This window comes from Terrapene carolina, unplaced genomic scaffold, assembly GCF_002925995.2.
Source record: "Terrapene carolina triunguis isolate 2854851 unplaced genomic scaffold, T_m_triunguis-2.0 Scaffold88, whole genome shotgun sequence".
Taxonomy (NCBI): Eukaryota; Metazoa; Chordata; order Testudines; family Emydidae; genus Terrapene; species Terrapene triunguis.
Genome location: NW_020664439.1, coordinates 752,144 through 773,999, shown reverse-complemented (window position 1 = coordinate 773,999; position 21,856 = coordinate 752,144). Strand labels below are relative to the sequence as shown.

At 46.8% G+C, this 21,856-nt stretch overlaps 1 protein-coding gene across 1 annotated transcript in view; it reads left to right on the top strand.

Annotated features, from left to right (window-relative positions):
* VPS8 (VPS8 subunit of CORVET complex) overlaps positions 1-21,856 on the top strand; it is a 264,409-nt gene that overhangs the window by 44,974 nt on the left and 197,579 nt on the right. Inside the window, exons 10-16 of the mRNA XM_029911106.1 lie at positions 79-146; positions 2,105-2,258; positions 2,384-2,443; positions 3,299-3,406; positions 9,945-10,025; positions 17,560-17,730; positions 20,576-20,650. Of these exons, the coding sequence (XP_029766966.1) occupies positions 79-146; positions 2,105-2,258; positions 2,384-2,443; positions 3,299-3,406; positions 9,945-10,025; positions 17,560-17,730; positions 20,576-20,650 (717 nt within the window). The remainder of the gene's footprint in view (positions 1-78; positions 147-2,104; positions 2,259-2,383; positions 2,444-3,298; positions 3,407-9,944; positions 10,026-17,559; positions 17,731-20,575; positions 20,651-21,856) is intronic.

Genomic DNA, 21,856 nt, shown 5'->3' with positions numbered 1-21,856 from the left:
GGGGTTTTTCTGCTGAAACTTTGACTTTTTTAGCTTTAAAATTGAGACAGAAAAGGTATAATCTAATTCTCTGTTCAGTTTACAGATGACCCAACGCTTGCAATTTGCAACGACAGTGGAGGCTCCGTGTTTGAGCTGTCATTTAAGTAAGAGAATAACTATGTTTTGTGGGAAAGTGACAGTAGAGAGGAGTCTTAATTATGAATCAAAGTTTTTAGAGCTAAAAAAGCCTTTGAACCAATAGACTATCTTCCAAATGGTGAGAAACTCCTGGATCAGGACCTTTAATAAAATAAAATTGCACAAACTTTTATTTCAAATCCTACAACAGAAGTAGCATGGAATCTTTTCTGCCTAGATCATTAAGCAATGTATCTCTTTGACTAAAGACCTCCCCACCCACAGCACAGGTGTGTGTGGAAGACCACATTTGGGGATCACAGGGAGAGAGTATTTATCCTAATGTAGCATAGTTCAACAGATTCCTCCCTACCTTGGACAATATGTTGGATCTAAGATTTGGCCTTACAATTGCAGTAAAATACGCATTTTGATTAAAATTGGATATATTTGGACAGGTGTGATATGGGAACTAGAGCAGACAGGTGACTGCAGCTGTGGGGGAAATACCATTCCCTTAGGAACTCCTGGCAGCTGCCCCAAAGTTTGCCCCCCATCTTCTCCTCCCCCCGCCCCAGCCTGCAGTGCAGCTCTTAATCTTCAGGCCTAGTTCTCCTAACTCTCATTGGCAGTAGCTGCAAGGTAGTTCTCAGCAGCTTTCTTCCTTTGTGTATAACTTGTGTAGTAGTGGACCTCACAGCAGCTGTGGGCAGAGACAGGAGTATGGGATTAGGGCCTGACAAATTACCATGGGTGAGGTAGTGGTAGCTTCTGGTAACGGGCCAGGAGCTGCTAAAATGCTTTTTAAAGCAGGATCCCAATGACTCATCCTGTCTCTATCTCTGATACTCCTTGAAATGCCATAAAAGCAGTATCCCTAACTCTTACCAGGCATTGTGAAAAGATTATTATTTTTTTTAAGTACAGTAACTCCTCACTTAATGTTGTAGTTATGTTCCTGAAAAATGCAACTTTAAGCGAAACGATGTTAAGTGAATCCAATTTCCCCATAAGAATTAATGTAAATGAGGGGGTTAGGTTCCAGGGAAATTTTTTTCACCAGACAAAAGACTATATTTTTTTTACACACACAGACAGACAGACACACAGACAGACACACACAGACAGACACACAGTATACGTTTTAAACAAACAATTTAATACTGGTACACAATGATGATGATTGTGAAGCTTGGTTGAGGTGAAGGACTCAGAGGGTGGGATATTTCCCTTACTGCTAAATGATGAACTAGCAATTGACTGAGCCCTCAAAGGTTAACTCTCTCTCTCTCTCTCTCTCTCTGCAAGGCAGCAGGAATGAAGGGAGATAGGCGCATTTCCCTTAAGTACACTGCCTTTTTAATTAGATCAGCTTGCTGAGATGCAGTTGCTGCAAGCTCCCTCCGTCCTGAGCCCTGGTCTATGGAAGATGGGGTAAGCGGAGTGCAGGAGCAGGGGGGTGGGGGACACCCTGACATGAGCCCCCCTCTTCCTTCCCTCCCCCCCCCCCGGCACAGCAAGAAGGAGTCTCGGGGAGCAGCTCCAAGGCAGAGGGCAGGAGCAGCACATGGCAGTGGGGGGAGGGACACAGCTGAACTGCAGGCAGCTGCTGCACAGGGAACTTAGGGGAGCGGGGAGCTGATAGAGGGCTGCTGGTCCACCCTGGTTCGAAGCCCCCACCAGCTAGCTGCAAGGGGCTGCTCTTCCTGCAAGCAGTAGACAAAGCAAGCGGCTGCCAAACGACGTTAGAAGGGAGCATTACACAACTTTAAACGAGCATGTTCCCTAATTGATCAGCAACGTAACAACGTTAACCGGGACAACTTTAAGTGAGGAGTTACTGTAATCCTCTAAATTCGACCTAATCTCGTAGTGTAGACCAGCCCTGAGATCATGTTTTGGATTTTTTTTTTTTTTAATGTGTTGAGCAGGCCCATTCTTGGCGCTGGCCAGGTATTCATCAAGTTGATTGCTTTCTTTTCAGGAGAGTTATGGGTGTGAGAACATGTGAGTCTCGATGTCTGTTCAGTGGTTCCAAGGGAGAAGTTTGCTGTATCGAGCCCTTGCATGCAAAGACTGAATTGAGAGATCATCCTATCACCCAGTACTCACTACTGGCAATGGCTTCCCTAACTAAGGTATTCTGCCTCTCACATAATCTATCTGTGCTAAATTAAAATGAAAGATATTGAAAAATATTCTAAAATACAGACTTAAAAATTATTTTTGTAACTTTTTTTTTTTTTTTTTTTTGGGGCTAAAGATCCTAGTCATTGGCTTGAAACCATCTTTGAAGGTGTGGATGACTTTTCCGTATGGTCGTGTGAGTAAGAACAAATAGCTTCTTTTTGGATTAAAGTTACAGACCACTCTTATGGTGAAGTTCACTCTTAAATCTTTGTGCCATAAACTCCGTATGAGGGAGTTATGGCAGAGGAGACTATGGACCTGATTCATACCAGGACAGGGACCAAGAGGGGAGGCAGCGTTTCTGAGGGCTGCCCTAAATTCTGCCTCAGATGCAATAACTTCTATGGGTGGCTCCTGCAAGCAAGGATAGCGGAGGTATAGGAATTCCTCGGTCATGCCTCCCTGAGGTAGTGGCTCCCATGGCATGGGACATAAAGCTGATTATGACCTGTAGTTGACACCATAAGGGGGAAGAACTCTAATAAGTCTTCTTTAAAATCAGTTTAATGAGACCACAGGCAACGAAATATCTTAATCATAATCCTATGGTTATTAAAAGGTGTCACTATAGGGCAGAGATAGTGCCCTAACTGTGCATTTTCATACCTTAACAAGTTTGGATCTCAATCATGTAATTCTTAGTTTTGGAATAAATACAACTTGCCTGTAACATACTTTACCGTAAATTATTATGTACTCTCCATCTTAACTCCTTTTTTAACATAAACTTTACTAGTAATTTGTACACAGTGCATGAGAATGCCGTGCTTCTCTGGACAACGTTGCAGAGAAATTACGATCTTTTTGGTGCCAAAAGTTTGCTTTTCCTGACTTTCTAAATGGATTCTCAAGTGCTGTAGCAGTCCGAGACCACTGGTATCAAGAGTTCCATCTGACATGTTCTTATATCACAGTGAAGTCAGAGTGAGTGTCAGCCTAATTCTGTGTACACAGTATTATAAAGGGTCTGTTCTCTCTCTCTCTTTAGATGGATCCCTCTAGTGTGCCACTGCTGGCATGGTATTTTGTTGCTGTACAGAACTCTGTGAACCCCATGCTTGCCTTCTGTCGAGGAGATGTTGTTCATTTTCTTTTGGTAAGTCTGAATTGCTTGTTACCTATTGTTTTCTAGATAATCACCTCTAGAACACTGGAACAGAAGTTAATTTATTCTGGATCAATGGTGATGTAATCCTATGATGTGAATCACTGCAGTTCGCTTTTGAATTGGGAAAGACGTGATATCTTTTATACAAGCCAAAAAAAAAAAAAAAAAATGTACCCCAAGTCTAAAATGGCTAGATCAAGTGGTTTTGTAGTTTAATATAACTAAGTTGAAAAATGTTCTCTCTGGATACATGCTGAACCTTCTTCCTCAGCTTAACAATTTTTATTGAGTTGTCCTGATTTGGGGGCTCCGTCCAATCTCAATGAAGTTAATAGGAGCTGGATTGGTTCTTAAGGTATGACTACATTGCATTGTAAACCTGGGCTCAGACTCATGTTTGAGCCCAAACCCTCCTACCATCCACACACAAATATTTCTGACTTGAGTCACTAAGCCCTCAGGATCTGAGTTGTAGGCCTGCCAGGGTGGTGGGACTTGGGCCAAGTCCTGTCTTTTCGCTGTGTGGACACAGCTCTAACCTGGGTTCCCAGACTCATGTCTGGAGAGTCTGCCAGTGCTGTCCCACAATGTCCTGGGCCAGTGTTTATTGGTCCTCTATCGCTTAAGTACCCACTGGATACCCAGAAACTGGAAGCACCCATTTGTTCCAGTGCTGACTGCTGAACTTGGAACACAGTTAAACAGTTCCTGTGTTAGTTATGGCCAGCAACAAGAAGTAGTTCAGCATTAAGCCCTACACCAAGTGTGCTGCTAGCTGACCATGGGAATGCAGCCAGATTCTGGTTAATCTCTGGTGCAAGGAAAACAAGACATTCAACATCATCAAGAGTACCAGAAATGATCATGTCTTACCAGGAAATTGCAGAGAAGCTTGCGACGTTGGTGGTCCACCAGTCAGCTGATCAGTGCAGTGTGTGAATCAAGCAACCCAAGACTGATTACCGCCAAGTCAGGGATGACAGCCACATCTCTGGGAACTCCCTGTCCACCTGCCTCTTTGAGGAATTCAGCCAGGTGCTGGGAACTGTGCCAAGCACTGAGCACACAGTGGTACATTATACTCTAAGTGGAGATGGCACCTTTATGATCCCTGATCCACAGGTGCCACCAGATCAAGCTTAGGAAGTGACTTTTTTTGCACATGCCTGTCCCCGAGGAGTCTTTGCTGCTGGAGCAGCTACACCATGTCCTGAGTCCATACTCTGAGGAAATGTTTAAGGATGCCCAGAGGGAGCAGCAGGCAGTGGAACCAGAAGCAGAAGTGGCACTGGAACTTGGTAAGTTTCTGCCTCCAGGTTTGTTAGTATACGGATGGGATGGATTTCTGGCTTATGACCCAGTGAAATGAGTATTACAAGCCAGGTGTTGCAACATGTATCTGCTAATGAGACAATGCACTCCAATGCCACAGCCTAACCCACAGTCACCCCCACAACATGGAATTCAAAATGGATACTGGGAAGTGAAAACAAAAGTTAAACAAGCAGTTATGATGAAATTTTTACTAGATACTCGTAGGTTACAAAGTTGTGTTGGGGCATTAAAATTAAGGGCCTTATATTGCCTTCCCTGAAAGTATGCCCCACTGTACAACTTGGCCACACCAGACCATCCTGAACTGCCAGTTCAGATAGCGGTGGGGTGTGTGTGTGTGTGGTTGGTCCGTGGGTACCATATTAAACATCCAAAATGCAGAAGGGGATGATATTTAGGTGATGGATGCCCTATTATGAGCCCAGGATATTCCTGGGATAGGTATTTAATTTTTGGATGCTGTATCATGAGTCCAAATTGTCCAGGGTGTGTTTGTAGTCCATGGCGGGCTGCAGTATTGTAAGCCCAAGCTGCACTGAGTTCACTGCATGTATTGTAGCCTCCCTGAAAGCTCCCTGCATTCATCTGGCCACTAGAGCACTGTCCTGTTAATCCCTCCATGAATTTTCACCAAATCCTGTTTGCTGCTGATTGCTAGCTCTTCCTGGAGCAGGAACTACAGATGAATACAGTAACTCCTCACTTAAAGTCATCCCGGTTAACGTTGTTTCGTTGCTGATCAATTAGAGAACATGCTCGTTTAAAGTTGCCCAGTTCTCCCTTATAACGTCATTTGGCAGCCGCCTGCTTTGTCCACTGCTTGCAGGAAGAGCAGCCCGTTGGAGCTAGCTGGTGGGGGCTTGGAACCAGGGTGACCAGCAGTCCCCCATCAGCTCTCCGTTCTCCTAAGTTCCCTGTGCGGCAGCCACCCAACAGGCTATCAATTGCCGGCAGTTCAGCTGTCCCTCCCCCCTCTGCCTTGGAGCTGCTCCCCGGAGCCTCCTGTTTGCTGTGCAGGTGGGGGGGGGAAGAAGGGGGCTAATGTCAGGGTGACCCCTTCCCCCCTGCTCCTGCACCCCACTTACCCCATCTTCCATAGAGAAGACACCATGATAGGGCTCAGGAGGGAGCTTCCTGGCAGCAGCTGCCATCTCAGCTTGCTGATCTACTTAAAAAGGCAGTGTACTTAGAGTGGGGTCAGCGTACTTAAAGGAGCAATGTGCATCTCTCTCTCTCACACTTGGTGTGTGTCTCGGTCTGCCATGCTGTCTCCTCTCCCCCCGTTCGTCCTGCCTTGTAGAGTGAGAGGCTACATTAACAACGAGTTAACCCTTGAGAGCTCAGCCAATTGCTAGTTCATCATTTAGCAGTAAGGCATTCCCTGGGAAATATCCCATCCTCTTACCCCACCACCTCAACCAAGCTTCACAATCATCATCGCTGTGTACCAGAATTAAATTGTTTGTTTAAAACTTTGTGTGTGTGTGTGTGTGTGTGTGTATGTATGTATGTATGTCTTTTTTGTCTGGTGAAAAAAATTTCCCTGGAACCTACTCCCTCCCTCCTCTTCCTCCCCCCCCCCCAATTTACATTAATTCTTATGGGGAAATTGGATTCATTTAACATCGTTTCGCTTAAAGTTGCATTTTTCAGGAACATAACTACAACGTTAAGCGAGGAGTTACTGTAGTCACATTTCAGAGCAGGGCATACTTCTTAGGGTCTCCTCTGTAGGCCAGTAGCCCCCTCCATTTATAGATTTGTATATGATACACATGAAAAGCTTTTTAGCAGACACGTCTGGCTTGCCCCTGGTAGCCTGGAACAAAAGATCCCTTTGCTATGTCTTCCAGAAAATGGACTGCCTGAACAGATTCTAAAGCCATAGGTAGCAAACCACAGAATGTAACAAAACTAATGATTCAGACAATCTCAAATTATATTTTTTAGATTCCACAACCACTTTTGCTACAGAGAAAGTAAAATTTTTTTGGACATGCTTAGATAATTTATTCTTTAATTTTGTCTTGGCAGGCCCTTCCGCCTCTGCAGGGCATCCACAGTCAATCAGGCGTCTTGCATTGTGTACACTCATACAGCATCAAGGAGGAGGCTGATAATTAATGGCGACTCCGGAACCAATGGGAGAAGGAGGCAGGCCAGGTTGAAGGACAGAGAGACTGCAAAGCATGAGGAAAGATTGGCAGCATAGTTCCTGGACCATGAGCTGTGCTTGAGCGCAGCAGTCAGAGCTGTTTGAGGAGGAGCTTGTGCTCAAGACAGTAGGAGTGCAGGCTCCAGTTCCACCTGCACCTCCCACTCCAGCTCCTTGCCCTGAGTCCTCACCACCAGGGCTGGCTCCAGCATTTCTGCCGCCCCAAGCAAAAAAAAAAAAAAGCTGCGATCGGCGGCGGCAGTTCAGCGGCAGGTCCTTTGCTCCTAGAGGGAGTGCGGGACTTGCCGCCCCCGAATTGCCGCAGGTGCCGCCCCTCTCCCTTGGCCGCCCTAAGCACCTGCCTGTTAAGCTGGTGCCTGGAGCTGGCCCTGCTCACCACACTATGTTCTGCAGCACAGTTCTGTAGTTGGGTGGTCCTTGTCGCAAGGAATGAACACTTGCTGGAATGGGCAAATGTTTCCCGTTCATTCCTCCACTCCAGTGCAGCAATGGCAAGTGTGTGCAAAACAAATCAACAGGGTCAAAGAGAACAAATTCTGCCTTTGTTGGTGGCTGGCCTGGCTGTCATGTTTTATTAAATGCGTGTGTAAAAACAGTGTCTTGTTTACACACAGGTGTGGTGTCATGAGGACTGTTTATTACCTTAACTAAAATTCAGGGGTTCTCAAACTGGGGGTTTGGACCCCTCAGGGGGTTGTGAGGTTATTACATGGGGGGGTCACGAGCTGTCAACCTCCACCCCAACCCCGCTTTGCCACCAGCATTTATAATGGTGTTAAATATATAAAAAAGTGTGTTTAATTTATAAAGCGGGGGGTCGCACTCAGAGGCTTGCTATGTGAAAGGGGTCGTCAGTTTAAAAAAAAAAAAAAAGTTTGAGAACCACTGCTAAAACTGAACTACATAAATAGCAATCCATAAGCGGTGGGTTGAAGCATATGCCCCTTTTACAAAATAAAGATAGAATATATTATGTTTTATAAGCTTTTATCATACCCATGAGCTTAAATTCTTCATAAAAACCATCACCACTGGTAGAAAGTGTGAAGGGAGACCCAGCCAGTCCCTCGGGTAGTATTCAATCAGTGTATGCTTATATCAATAATATGAACATTCATACATCTGTTGGGGCCATGCAAAACATAATATGGGCACACAAAGCATCCCTGATTTCCATTGCACATGTGGATCTTGCTCCAGTTATGACAGGTGCTCTTTCTGGCTGTGTACCGGTTCAATAATACAGTAGTGCCATGAGTCCACTTCTGACAAAATGGCTCACCTTTTTCCTCAGAGACATTGTGCACAGCACAGCAGGCCACGGTAATGAAAAATGGCATTAGTAACATTGGCATTCAAACGGTTCTATGAACAATGCCAACGGCATTTCAGTATGCCAAACATTCTACAGCTGCTAAGAGTGTAATTAAATCTGCTTTTGCTAGGACCTCTGCCATCAGGGTATGGTTTCATAAGCCATAGCAAAAAAAGGGTATATGGGGTCCTCTAGAACAACAGTGGGGACAGTGACTCCATTTATAACCATGTCATTTGGTGGGATTAGTGTCACCACTTGTCCATGAAGGTAATGTCTTGGTCTGCAGGAAACACTGGCATGATGCACTTTACCAATACAGAGTAGCAGCCGTATTAGTCTGTATCTGCAAAAAGAACAGGAGTATTTGTGGTACCTTAGAGACTAACATTTATTTGAGCATAAGCTTTCGTGGGCTACAGCCCACTTCTTCGGACTAAATTTGTTGGTCTCTAAGGTGCCACAAGTACTCCTGTTCCTTTTACCAGTACAATCCATGCTATTGTCTGTGAATCTGCCTCTGTGGTCATCCAGCAACTGCAGGATGATGGAGTAGTACCGTTTGCAGTTTATGCATTCATGTGCTCCTTGAGGAGGGCAAACTATGGGCACATGAGTCCCATTAATGACTTGGGATCAGTTTGAAAAGCCCATTCTCTCAAAACTGGCAGTTATTTCAGAAAGATTGTGATGCACCTAAACGTGGTGGACGTAAACAAACCTCTTCCCCCACAGTTGACTTGCCAACACCAAACTGGTTAGCCATAGACCTGTAGCATTTGGGGTAACCAGCTTCCTGATGACTATTGCAACCCACTTCTGAACTGAAGTGGCTTCTCTTCTGTGTTTGTCCTGAAGCTGGAAGGTCTAGCAAGTTGATCACAAACCTCCAGGAATGCCTGCTTCTCCATGTGAAAGTTCTGGTTTTCCCAGGTCCGCATAATGATGAGATCCCACCAGTCAGTGCTTGTGGCCCTGCTGTAGAAGCACCTGTCTATATATGAGGAATCTGGAGCTATAGCAAGAGTTATGAACATTGTCAGCAGGTTAGAGTCTGCCATGTCCGTCTCCTCCTTTTGAGAGGTGCTTTCGATAGGTCAGAAAACGCTGCCGAAATGTCCACCAGTGTCTCAGGAACGTTTTGCCTATTTCCTGAAATAGGAGTGAAAGCACAAGTTGGACAAGCTCTTCCAATGGCAGTTCATCCATGTTGCTGACTCCGATTGCTGGGAGTATGAATATGGCTTAGCTGCATGTGTGGGCAAGTTGAGAATTTCCAGTCAAGTTGCTGCAGGATGTTGCTGTATCAGTCAGCCCACAAAGGAAAGTTGGATTGCCATGGCCAAATTTTGGCCAGAGCCCAGATTTGGATATTTCCTGTTAAAATATATTAATTACTTTTCAACAAAATTCCTTAAAAATACAAAGGACATAAACTAACACTTTGTGAAGTGAGACCCTGAAAAATCAGTGACTTCCAGTGGGAAAAGGAATTTATGCCCCATTTTAAGGCCATTTTAGAAAGCCACCTCTGTGATGATGCTGTTAACACACGCATCTAGAACACTGATACTGGAGAAAACTTGCAGACCCTGGAACTGGGCTTCCTTCCTCAGTGGAAGAAAACTTCTTTTCTCAAGGCATGTTTTGGGTTCCAGAAAGCACTAAGTTTGAGTGTTTGTCTTGTCTAATTCCATCAGGTGAAGAGAGATGACTCAGGTGCAATACATGTTACTAAGCAAAAGCAACTTCATCTGCACTATGACCTTATCAATTTTACTGTAAGTATTGATTCAGTAATGTTTTTCTTTCTGCTCAGATGGAGATAATAGCCTGCTGTGTTTTTAAATGCTTATCAACATCCCTCAGCTTCAGGGTGCTGTAATTTCACTCTACAAACTTATTCTAACAAACATAGCTCTCTCTTTTCATGCATGCAAATTGGCTATTTGGATTTGGAATTTATGAACTGAAATTAATTTATTTTCTGTAGCTTTTTCATAGAATCCCGTGTTTTAAAAATGGTTAAATAGTGGCTATGTGGTGAAGAAAATAGGCTGTCCAAATTTGTAAAGTGTGCAAACTAAAGAACTCATGTCCCTGGTGAATAAAGTGTATGAATGAAGCCTTTTTAAGCGTGGGGCCAAATTTTACTGGCCGGATTCTAAATCCTTATAAACAGATACTAAGTGTGGGGAGCGGATAAAGCACACGACCAATGTGGTTGCAAGCTGAATCTGAATCCTGTTTATTACAAGCTTTCTTTTATAGTCTTTCTCAACATTACATAACACAATTAGGCTATAATCACACATCTACGGATTGGACGAGAAGGAGAATCATGTGTTTATCACATGTATAGCCCCACACCGATTGGTTCAACCGTTCCTTACATAAGGCCATGATTTATTACCTTGTTTACCTCATCTTATATAATCCCTAGACCACCAGGGGGCGCCTTTGTCTTACAAGGCCATGAGCCATTGCCAGGCAAGTGTCCCATTGTGACCCTTACCTTCTCATGGAACTTTCCATTAGGTTGGCGTAAGGATGATACATCCCCACAACTAAGTAATGGCTCCGAAGAAGCCGGGAAGCTCTAGCATATTGGTTTCTGTTACACATATATTTTGTTAACGTACCATCTTCCTGTTTGATGTTTTTAACATAAAAGTGTACATACAAACCCTAAAAACACTTTTTAAAGAACACTAAGGATATAACAATGAAATACAGAAATGCCACAGTGAACCAGTTATGTATGTTGGCAGTTTTAAATCTCCAATCTAGCAAATGAAGTTTCTTGAAAAATAGATGCACTCTGAAAACAAACAGAAAAGCCTTTTCAGTTTGGGAGTATGGCCTAATGGATAAATTTTACTAGGAATTGGATGAAGGACTCAAATTCAATTCCCAGCTTTGAAGGGGTTTACTATGTTCCTTTTACTAATGCTGATAAGCCTTTTTGCCCCTTATCTTACTCAGGGGATTGAGAATAACTTTGTATTCTTCTTCGAGTGATTGCTCATATCAATTCCAATTAGGTGTGTGCGTGCCGCGTGCGCAGTCAATAGAAAGTTTTTTTTTCCCCTAGCAGCATTTGTCGGGTCGGCTGTGGAGCTCCCTGGAGTGGCGCCTCGATGGCACTCAATATATGACCCTGCCGACCCGGCGCCTCCGCAGTTCCTTCTTACCCCCAGTGATGGTCGTTGGAAGTGTGGTGACTTGCTTAGCAAGCTCTCCCTGTTTTCCCTAGCTTTTCAGTTTAGTATAGCTTTAGAATTCTCTAGCCTAGTTGAGTTTAGTTTAAGTAGTTTACTGTAGTTACAACAGATAGCTGTTGGGAGTGGGCGTTTCCCCTCCAACCCGACCGCTTTCTCTCCTTGGGGACTTGGGGTATGCCTAAGTCCCAGGGGTTCAAACCCTGCAAGTCCTGCGACGAGTCCATGCCAACAGGCAACCCCCATGACGCTTGTTTAAAATGTCTGGGGGAAGCACACCAGGCTGACAACTGCAGGATTTGTAAAGGGTTTCACCTCAGAACAAAAAAGGAGCAGGACTTTTGCCTCAAGCACCTCCTTATGTAGGCAGCACTCAGACCACAACCTGCACTGGTGCGGCAAGACCCAGCACCGAGCTCATCGGTGCGCAATGCCCCGGCGACAGCGGCAGAAGTGGCACCATGGAAGGATTCTGGAAGAGACCCGTGGCACCGCTGCTCCCCAGTGCCAAAACCAGTGGGAATGGCCTAGCCACCGGTCCCATTCCCCAGTGCAGAAGCGGCACCGGAAGCAGGGGAGGAGTGGATCTCCGACTCCGGGACCCACCCCTTTGGAGCCGGCAAATGGGGTGCGTCCCAGGGAGGAGCACCCAGTGCCAAAAACTTTGGAGCCTGGCACCGTCTACTTCGGCCCCGCAAGGGGGATGGCCGAGTCCAGTGCCATTGGACTTCCTGAGGCAGGTGATTGAGGAGGTGGAACTGCCGTCCACCCCGGACACCTTTGAGGTTGTGAGGGACTTGATCGCCATGACAGCGCCATGGTCCCCTGTCCGAGCCAAGCCTCTGGTGCCACAATGTGTGGCAATGTCTCGAGGCAAACCCGCGATGCTTCGTCCTTCAGCACCGCCAGCAGAGGCAAGATACCGCTCGGGATCCCGGTGCCGATCCCCACCACACATTGTGTCCCACTCCTGGCACTGGTCGTCTTGACACCGGTCCGCGTCCCCGCGCAGATCCCAGTTGCGGCACCGCTCCCCAGCCCAGCCGCGCTCAGCACCGCCATCCTGGTCCCAGTCTTCTGACTCGGAGGAGGGGTCTAGATACTCTGAGCAGGACCGGCACAGGTCAGCCTATGGAAGGCCTGATGTGGATGCAGGGCCATGGCCTGCACAGTGGCCATTTTGGTCCCTGTAGGTGTACCACCAAGCCCAGGGCACCCAATCCAAGGGTTCCTGTTCGGCGGTGTCCGAACCAACGGTGCCGGAGGCATCGGCCAGTCGCCCCACCCCAGGGGTGCTGAGGAGGTACTGGCCGCACTACCGCCCCTGGAACCGATCCCCGTTCCCAAGCTAGATCCGGGGGTGGTTGGCCCTGAAATAGGCAGGGCAGGAGGCCCCTGGGGACCAAGAGGGTCAGGAGGACCCTGTTCCCCCATTAGCCTCCTCGGCCTCCCTGGACGAGGCGATTGCGGGCACTTCTGCCTTGGGGCTGCCACCCCATAGACAGCTGTGCCCATCAGGACCTCCTACGCAGGGTGGCACGGTTATGTGTCTGCAGGCCAAGGAGGTGGTGGAGTCAAAGGACCCTATGGTCGACATCTTGGCCATGGAAGGCCCATCGATAGTGGCTCTACCCCTTATCAAAACTATCTAGGCCAACACAAAGACCATTTGGCAGACCCTAGCCTCCATCCCTCCCACTGTGAAGGGTGTAGAGAGAAAGTATTTCGTCCCCTCTAAGGAGTACGAATACCTCTTTACACACCCACAGCCCTGTTCATTGGTATAGTAAACGAGCAGGGTGCTGGGCTTGCTGTAGCTGCCTCTGCAAGTCAAAGGGCATCAAGGCCCTTGATTTGTTCGGGCGCAATGTGTACTCCATGGGGGGCTTGCAACTCAGGATTGCCAACCAGCAGCTTCAACTCCTGAAACATGATGCTGAAATTTAAGGAGCTGGTGCCAGCAGAGTCCAGGGAGGAGTTTGAAGCTATCGTTGAGGAGGGCAAGGCAGTGGCATGGACCTCTTTACAGGCATCACTGGATGCTGCGGACTTGGCAGCACGTACCTTGTCCTCTGGAATCTCCATGAGGCGTAGCTCATGGCTGCAGTCCTTGTGGCTTCCGCCCGAGGTTCAACAGATCATGCAGGACCTGCCTTTTGCTGGGGCAGGCCTGTGTGTGGAACAGATGGACTCCAGGTCGCATAGCCTAACAGACTCCCAGGCTACTATGAAATCCTTGGGTATGCACACCCCGGCAACCCAACATAAACATTTTAAGCAACAGCAACAACGCTCCTATCCTTCTCAGCCAAAGGAGGACTTCTATAGGAGAAGGGGCAGGAATGGCAGACGCAAGCCTTCCCACTCCCTGCCTGGGCAGGGCCAGGGCCTGACCAAACCATCTTCGGGCTCCAAGCAGGCCTTTTGAAGGTGCGCCTGAGGATGGTGCACCAGCCACGATTCCGTATCCTTCCCCTTCTTTCGTGAGTTGTCTGTCCCACTTCTACCGTGCTTGGTCCCAAATAACTTCGGACCATTGGGTCCTCGGTATGGAGGAAATGGGATATTCTCTCCAGTTCTGTTCCTGCCCTCCCTCCCACCCGCCCTTTCCCATCCCTCTTCAGGGACCCTTCTCACGAGCAACTCCTTATCCAGGATGTGCAGGCGCTCCTCACCATAGGAGCAGTGGAGGAGGTTCCTTAGGAACTCAGGGGCAAGGGATTCTATTCCCGATACTTCCTAATCCCCAAGGCCAAGGGGGTCTCATACCCATTCTAGACCTGCGAGGACTCAACAAGTTCATGGCAAAGTTCAAGTTCTGCATGGTCTCCCTGAGTACAATTTATCTCTTCTCTGGATCTGGGAGACTGGTATGCTGCCCTCAACATGACAGACGTGTACTTTCACATAGCTATTTGGCCTGCACACAGATGATTCTTACGGTTTGTGGTCAACCACAAACATTATCAGTTCATGGTCCTTCCCTTCAGCCTGTCAACAGAACCCCCCAAGTGTTCACCAACTGCATGTCGGTCGTAGTAGCCTTCCTTGATGACTGGCTGCTCAGGGGGCACACTAGGGAGCAGTTGGAGTCTCAATTCCAATTAGTCAGCTGGGTCTCCTCAACATGAACAAGTCATGAACAAGTCAATCTTGTCACCAACCCAAAGAATAGAGTTCATCGGGGCAGTGTTGGACTCTGTTCAGGCAAGAGGACTTTTGCCAGAGTCCTGATTCCAAGCCATGACAGAAATTATTTAAGGCCTCAGACAGTACCTGACCACTACAGCAAGGGGATGTCTGAGTCTCCTTGGCCACATGGCAGCCTGCACTTACGTGATCCGGCATGCCAGACTGAGGCTCAGGCCACTCCAGGCATGGCTCGCTTTGGCGTATCACCCGGGGCGCTACAGCCTGAATTCAGTGGTCACAGTGCCAGAGAAAGTACTCGAGTCCCTCCAATGGTGGCTCGACCCTTGGACAGAGTATGAAGAAGTCCCTTTCAACAGCCCCTAGTCCTCCTTGTCCCTGGTAACGGACGCTTCACCTCTGGGATGGGGGGCATATTTGGGAGACCTCCAAACGCAGGGCCTGTGGTCGCAGGATGAGCTCTCTCCATGTCAATATCAAGGAGCTGAGGGTGGCGCGACTAGCCTGCCAAACCTTTCAGCCCAACTACAACGCCAGTGCATGGCAGTTCTAATGGACAACACCACGGCCATGTTTTATATCAACAAGCAGGGTGGAGCCCGTTCCTCTCCCCTATGTCGGGAAGCCCTCCGGCTATGGGAGTTCTGCATAACCCACTCCATTCACCTAGAAGCATCCTTTCTACACGGGGTTCAGAACACACTGGCGGACGGCCTCAGCAGATCCTTCCCCAATCACGAGTGGTCCATCCGTCTGGATGTCATACACTCCATCTTCCAAAGGTGGGGGTTTCCCCAGGTCGACCTGTTTGCCACCTGGAGCATCAGAAAGTTCCCAGTGTTCTGCTCCTTCCAGAAACGCAGTCCAGGCTCAATCACGGATGCATTCCTGCTACCCTGGGGAAGCTGCCTGCTCTATGCCTTTCCCCCGATCCCTCTTGTGCACAAGGTCCTATTCAAGGTCCGCAGGGACGGGGTGGAGATAATTCTGGTGACAACACTGGTACACCACGCTCCTAGAGCTATTGGTGGATGCCCCGATCGTGTTGCCACTCCTCCCCAACCTGATCACTCAGGACCACGGTTGTTGTCTTCATCCCGACCTCCAGTCCCTCCACCTCATGGCCTGGAAGCTTCATGGCTGAACCCCAAGGGGCTTCTGTTCTCGGAACAGGTAAGGGAGGTCTTACTCAGCACAGGAAGAACCCCACTAGGGCCACAACTGGCAAAGTGGAAAAGGTTTATTTGCTGGTGTAACCAGCTTCATACACCCCCACTTCAGGCGTCTATACCTTTCATCCTAGAGTACCTTCTGCACCTGAAACAGCAAGGCCTGGCAGCATCATCCATAAAACTACATCTTGCTGCTATCTCGGCTTTCCACCCGGGAGCATCTGAACGCTCCATTTTTGCCAGCCCCATGGTTGGCCGGTTCCTCAAGGGTCTGGAACGGCTACATCCCCAGATTAGACAGCCTGTTCCTGTGTGGGACCTTTAACTTGATCCTCTTCAAACTAATGGGACTCCCATTTGAACCACTGGTGACTTGCTCCCTTCTCTATCTGTTGTGGAAGGTAGCCTTCCTGGTCGCCATTACATCAGCAAGGAGGGTGTCTGAGTTAAAGGCCCTTACCTCTGACCTACCTTATATGGTTTTCCACAAGAATAAGGTGCAACTCAGACCTCACGCGGCCTTTCTTCCTAAGGTTGTGTCACATTTCCATACTAGCCAAGACAGATTCCTGCGTGTTTTTTATCCTAAGCCTCATGCCAGTAGCTGCGAGCAGAGGGTGCACACTCTGCATGTTCGGCGAGCACTAGCCTTCTACATTGAGCGTATTACGCAGTTCAGGAAGTCGAACCAGTTGTTCGTAGCTGTGGCAGACCGTATGAATGGGCTCCCGGTCTCATCTCAAAGAATATCTTCGTGGATCATGTCCTGCATCTGTACGTGCTACGAGCTGGCAAGATACCAGCCCCGGCACTTACAGCACACTCCACAAGGGCACAGGCCTTTTCGGCAGTGTTCCTAGCCCAGGTCCCAATCCAAGAAATCTGCAGGGCAGCAACTTGGTCCTTGGTGCATACGTTCACCTCTCATTACGCCAGCATGCCAGAGATGATGCAGCTTCTGGCAGAGCAGTACTCCAATCAGCAATTCCATAACTCTGACCCCACCGCCTAGGTAAGGCTTGGGAGTCACCTAATTGGATTCGATATGAGCAATCACTTGAAGAAAAATGGTTACTCACTTTCTCGTAACTGTTCTTCGAGCTGTGGTGTTCATATCCATTCCAAACCCGCCCACCTTTCCCTCTGTCGGAGTTAACTGGCAAGAAGGAACTGAGCAGTTGATGGGTCGGCAGGGTCATATATTGATCACCATAGAGGCGCCACTCCAGGGGGCTTCATAGCTGAACTGACGGGTGCTGCTAGGGGAAAAACGTTGTCAACTTTACACGCGGCGTGCGCGCACACCTAATTGGAATGAATATGAGCAACACATCTTGAAGAACAAGAGTTACGAGAAAGTGAGTAACCATTTTATACTTGTAAAGTGCTTGGATTTCAGGGAGGAAGGCAATATAGATGTGCCAGGTATATATTCTGCTGTAAGAGCAAAAATTGTGGTGGATTTTCTTTTGACTAAATACATACAGTATAAGAAATTAAACTCCCTGAGGAAGTTTGTCATAACTGGGTGCTCCAAAGAAAGTTTTTTCTGGTTGTCACCTTCCTTGTAGCTACACTTTTGCCCTGTAAAACAGTTGGATTCTAAACTTCAGCCTTACCCCAAATACCCAGAATAATAACTTCTGTATGCTGCCAGCTACCACTAGCTTAAGATATTAGTGCTCTAGGGTGTTCTTGTAGTATATTGTGCTATGTGTCCTGATAGTTATGTATTAAATGTTGCTGAAGTTTGACATATGCCTTTTTTCCAGTGGATAAACTCACGCACAGTAGTGCTTCTGGACAGTGTGGAGAAGCTGCACGTGATAGATCGCCAGACACAAGAGGAGCTGGAGACCATAGAGATTTCGGAGGTGCAGCTAGTATATAACAGCAGTCACTTCAAATCACTGGCCACAGGAGGCAATGTCAGCCAAGCATTGGTAAAGACCTATGAACGTTGTAGCCTGCTAGTATTTTACTTGTCGATTTGATAAGTCTTTGAAATTTGCTTTTTTTAAACAGGGAAGTTTGGGACTGCCTAAAATGTTGTCTTTAAAGAGCCTTTTTAAAAAGCTTGTTTGTTAGTTTAGCGAGAACTGATAATTCTTGAAGTGTTGCCTCTTCACATTCACACTTACAGGATGCACCATCATCCCACTGAGCTTCAGAACCCTCTTCAAAGAAAAAATATAATGGTGACTGTAGCAGCTGGTTCTTTGAGATTGGGCAGGTAGAGTGATTATGCAAAGGCCACACTTTTCCCTTTTCCTCAGCGTTCCTCTCCTAAAACGGAGTGGAAGAAACTGAAGTTATTGGGGCCCCCTGGCCTCTTATAACGACAGGTCCCAATACAGAGTGCTGCAAGAGGGTTCTTGTATGGTCTCATTGGATGCTGTTTTCCAGAAAGCTGCTGAAGCTCAGTGGTGCTGGGGTGGGTCGCATCCCAGAAGTGGGAATATAGACTCAGAAATGTAGGGTTGGAAGAGACCTTCAGAAGGCATTAAGTTCAGCCCCCTGTGCTGAGGAAGGACCAACTAAACCTAGACCATCCTTGACAAGTGTTTCTGATCTGTTTTAAAAACCTTCAATGTTGGGGATTCTGCAATCTCCCTTGAAGCCTGTTCCAGAGCTTAACTAACTTTAGTTAGATTTTTTTTTCTCCGACTATCTAATCTAAATCTCTTGCTGCTGATTAAGCCCATTACTACTTGTCCTACATTCAGTGGACATTGATCACAGTCCTCTTTGTAATGGCCCTTAACATATTTGAAGACTATTATCAGGTCCTCCCCTCAGTCATCTTTTCTGAAGACTAAACATGCCCAGTTTTTTAACCTTTCCTCATAGGTCGTATTTTCTAACCCTTTAATCATTTTTGTTGCTGTCCTCTGGACTCTCCAATTTATACAAATCTTCCCTAAAGTGTGGCAGCCAGAATTGAACACAGTGCTCCAATTGAGGCCTCACCAATGCCAAGTAGAGCAGAACAATTATCTCCCATGTCTTACATACGACAGTCCTATTAATACACCCCTGAATACTAGCCTTTTTTGCAGCTGCATCACATTGTTGACTCGTGTTCAATTTGTGATCCACTAGAAACCCCAGATCCTTTTCAGCAGTATGATCACCTAACCAGTTATTTCCCATTTTGTAGTTGCGCATTTGATTTTTTTTTTCCTTCCTAAGTGAAGTATTTTGCACTTGTCTTTATTGAATTTGATCTTGTTGAATTCAGACCAATTCTCAAGTTTGTCAAGGTCATTTTGAACTCTGGTTCTATCCTACAAATTGCTTGCAACCCCTCCCAGCTTGGTTTTATCTGCAAACTTTATAAGCATATTTTCCATTCCATTATCCAAGTCATTAATGAAAATACTGAATAGGACTGACCCCTGCAGGACCTCGCTAGATAAGGCCCCCCCAGTTTGAAAGCAAACCATTGATAACTACTTTTGGAGTACTGTCTTTCAACCAGTTGTGCACCCACCTTATAGTAATTTAATCTAGACCACATTTCCCTAGCTTGCTTATGAGAATGTCTTGTGGGATTGATGTGAAATATCTTGATCTCTCTCACTACTGCTTCTTCCTTCTCCACTAGGCCAGTAGGAGGAGGAAGGAAATTAGGTTGGTTTGTCATGATTTGTTCTTGACAAATCTATGCTGGCTATTCCTTATCTCTAGGTGCTTACAAATTGATTGTTTAATAATTTGTTCCGATATCTTTCTAAGTATCAAAGTTAGGCTGACTAGTCTTTAATTCCCCAGGTCCTCTTTGTTCTCCTTTTGAAAGAAAGGTACTATGTTTGCCCTTCTCCCGTCTTCTGGGACCTCACCCATCCTCCATGAGTTCTCAAAGATATTTGCTAACAGTTCCAGGATTACTTCAGCTAGTTACTTAAGTACACTAGGATGAATTTCATCAAGCTCTGCTGACTTGAATACATCTAACTAAATTAAATATTCTTTAACCTGTTTTCCCTATTTTGGCTTGCATTCCTTCCCCCTTGTTAATGATATTTGTGTTGAGACTCTGATCACCATTAACCTTTGCAGAGGCAACACTCAACCAGTTTTGCTATGGTAAATTACCAGAGGTTTTTTTCCAGCTGCTGTTATGCAAAGACTGCAGTCATATCATCTTTGGCTATAATCTCAGCAGGTCTCATATGCTAAGCAGGGTTGTGCCAGATCGGGATATGTCTAGAAAAACCCAGGGGATGGAGGAAGTGAGGATGGTAATTTGGTAGGGGATATTCTTTCCTTGGAGTCCATATTTAACCAACATCCTGGCTGATGCTCAAGGCACTCTCCTATTGAAGATTTCATCCTTCTATGTTTTATCTTTTTTTTCCCTTTCTCTCTCTGGCCTTAACTAGATAAACCTGAGCAGAAATGCCTTATATTGTGAAATAAGAAGACTGAGTTACTCTGAATTGCCATTTCTCATGAGATTTTTCTTTCTTTTAGCTTCCTGGTGGTGTCTTGTGAACACAGTAATTGTCATCACTAACACATGTGTGAGACAGTGTTCCCTGCACTGAATGACTTTTCCAGTGAAGTATGAGTTAGCATCTGTGAAAGGGATTGGGTGGCTAGGTCTCCAGCTCCACTTCATGTGTACAGCATGACTGGGCAAACTGCTGTCTCCTCCCCAAATCTTGTTTTATTTCTTCATTGCTAAATGTCTCCAGGGTTTAGTTACAGCCACATGTCATTTATGTTCACTGAAAATAAAAATAAAAGCAGCTTGTGCTGGAGTAAATGTTATATTTTTCCCAGGCCCTGGTTGGGGAGAAAGCCTGTTACCAGTCCATCAGCAGCTGTGGTGGTCAGATCTTCTATCTTGGCACAAAGGTAAATGCAGACAGCTCTCAGGAAATGTAATGCACTTTCAAGAATAACGTGGCTTTAGTGATCCAAATGAGTATTTGTATCTAGTGAAAGAAATGTTCTGCAAGGGAGATTGCTGAAAGATTTCAGTGGAGCTGTGAGGTCCTAAGTGCTGCAGTCTTACCTCTGATGAAGCTTTAGGACATGGGGCTGTAAAATGGGGAGGTTTTGTAGGCAGTAACTCTAGTGTTGTTTGTTTTAAGTTTCCTGAATCCAGTCCGGTCTTAGCCCAGGCATGTGCTGAAGTAGCAGCTGGGATTACAGTCCCTGCTGAGTGCTACTTCAGAATAAATGTATAGTGGGTAAAATGTCAAATGAAATGTACAGAAATTAACAAGTCCCTCCTTTACAAGAAGCACTAGAGTGAATGGAACCAGTGAAAAGTGAGAGAGGCCGAATCCCAACATATGGAACAATAAGATACATCCTTGTGCTTGGTGTCCTCCATTCTCTCAAATATAGGTCAGTCTTAAGCAGAGTCTTGTAGGAACATTTTGGGAACTATAAACTTGCTATATAATAGCTGGTAGGAAATTCTCCTGTTTGGAGTGGTGTCCAGTCTCTGAAGAGTAATTGCAGCCTCTTTGTATCACTGGGACACTATAATGTATGTGTGGGTGTAGTGAGGTTGAGACTCACGGGTGCGGCACCTCCCGCTGGCCACCTTGGGAATTAGCTCTTCAGCCTCCGGAGTGCCCTCTGCTGGCCGATGACTCACCTGCCTTAGGACCCTGGTGCCCTTTACCTCGGGGTTCTGCCCCTGCAGTACCCCTGCTCTGGGTCTCCCCTCCCAGGGGAACCCCCAATCCTCTCACCCACCTTGCTCCAGTGGCTACTGCCAGTCATCATCTAGCCCCCACTCACTGGGGCAACTGCAGTCTGTCATGGCCACTCATCATTGGCAAGGAGGTTGGACCAGCTGCCTCTGCCTATTTCTGGGCTGCACCTCCCAGCCCCAGTACCTGCATAGGCCTTTACCAAGGCCTCAGCCTGGGGAGTTGCCAGGCTAGAGTTCCCCAGCTCCTCTTGCCTTTCCCCACTCCTGCTCTACTCCCGGTACCCTGAGCTCCCAGGCAGTAAGATCCTTCTTTCTCCACAGCTAGAGACTCCTCAGCTCCTGGCCCCCAGCCCTCTTATCAGGGCCAGCTGGGCCCTAATTGACCTGGCCAC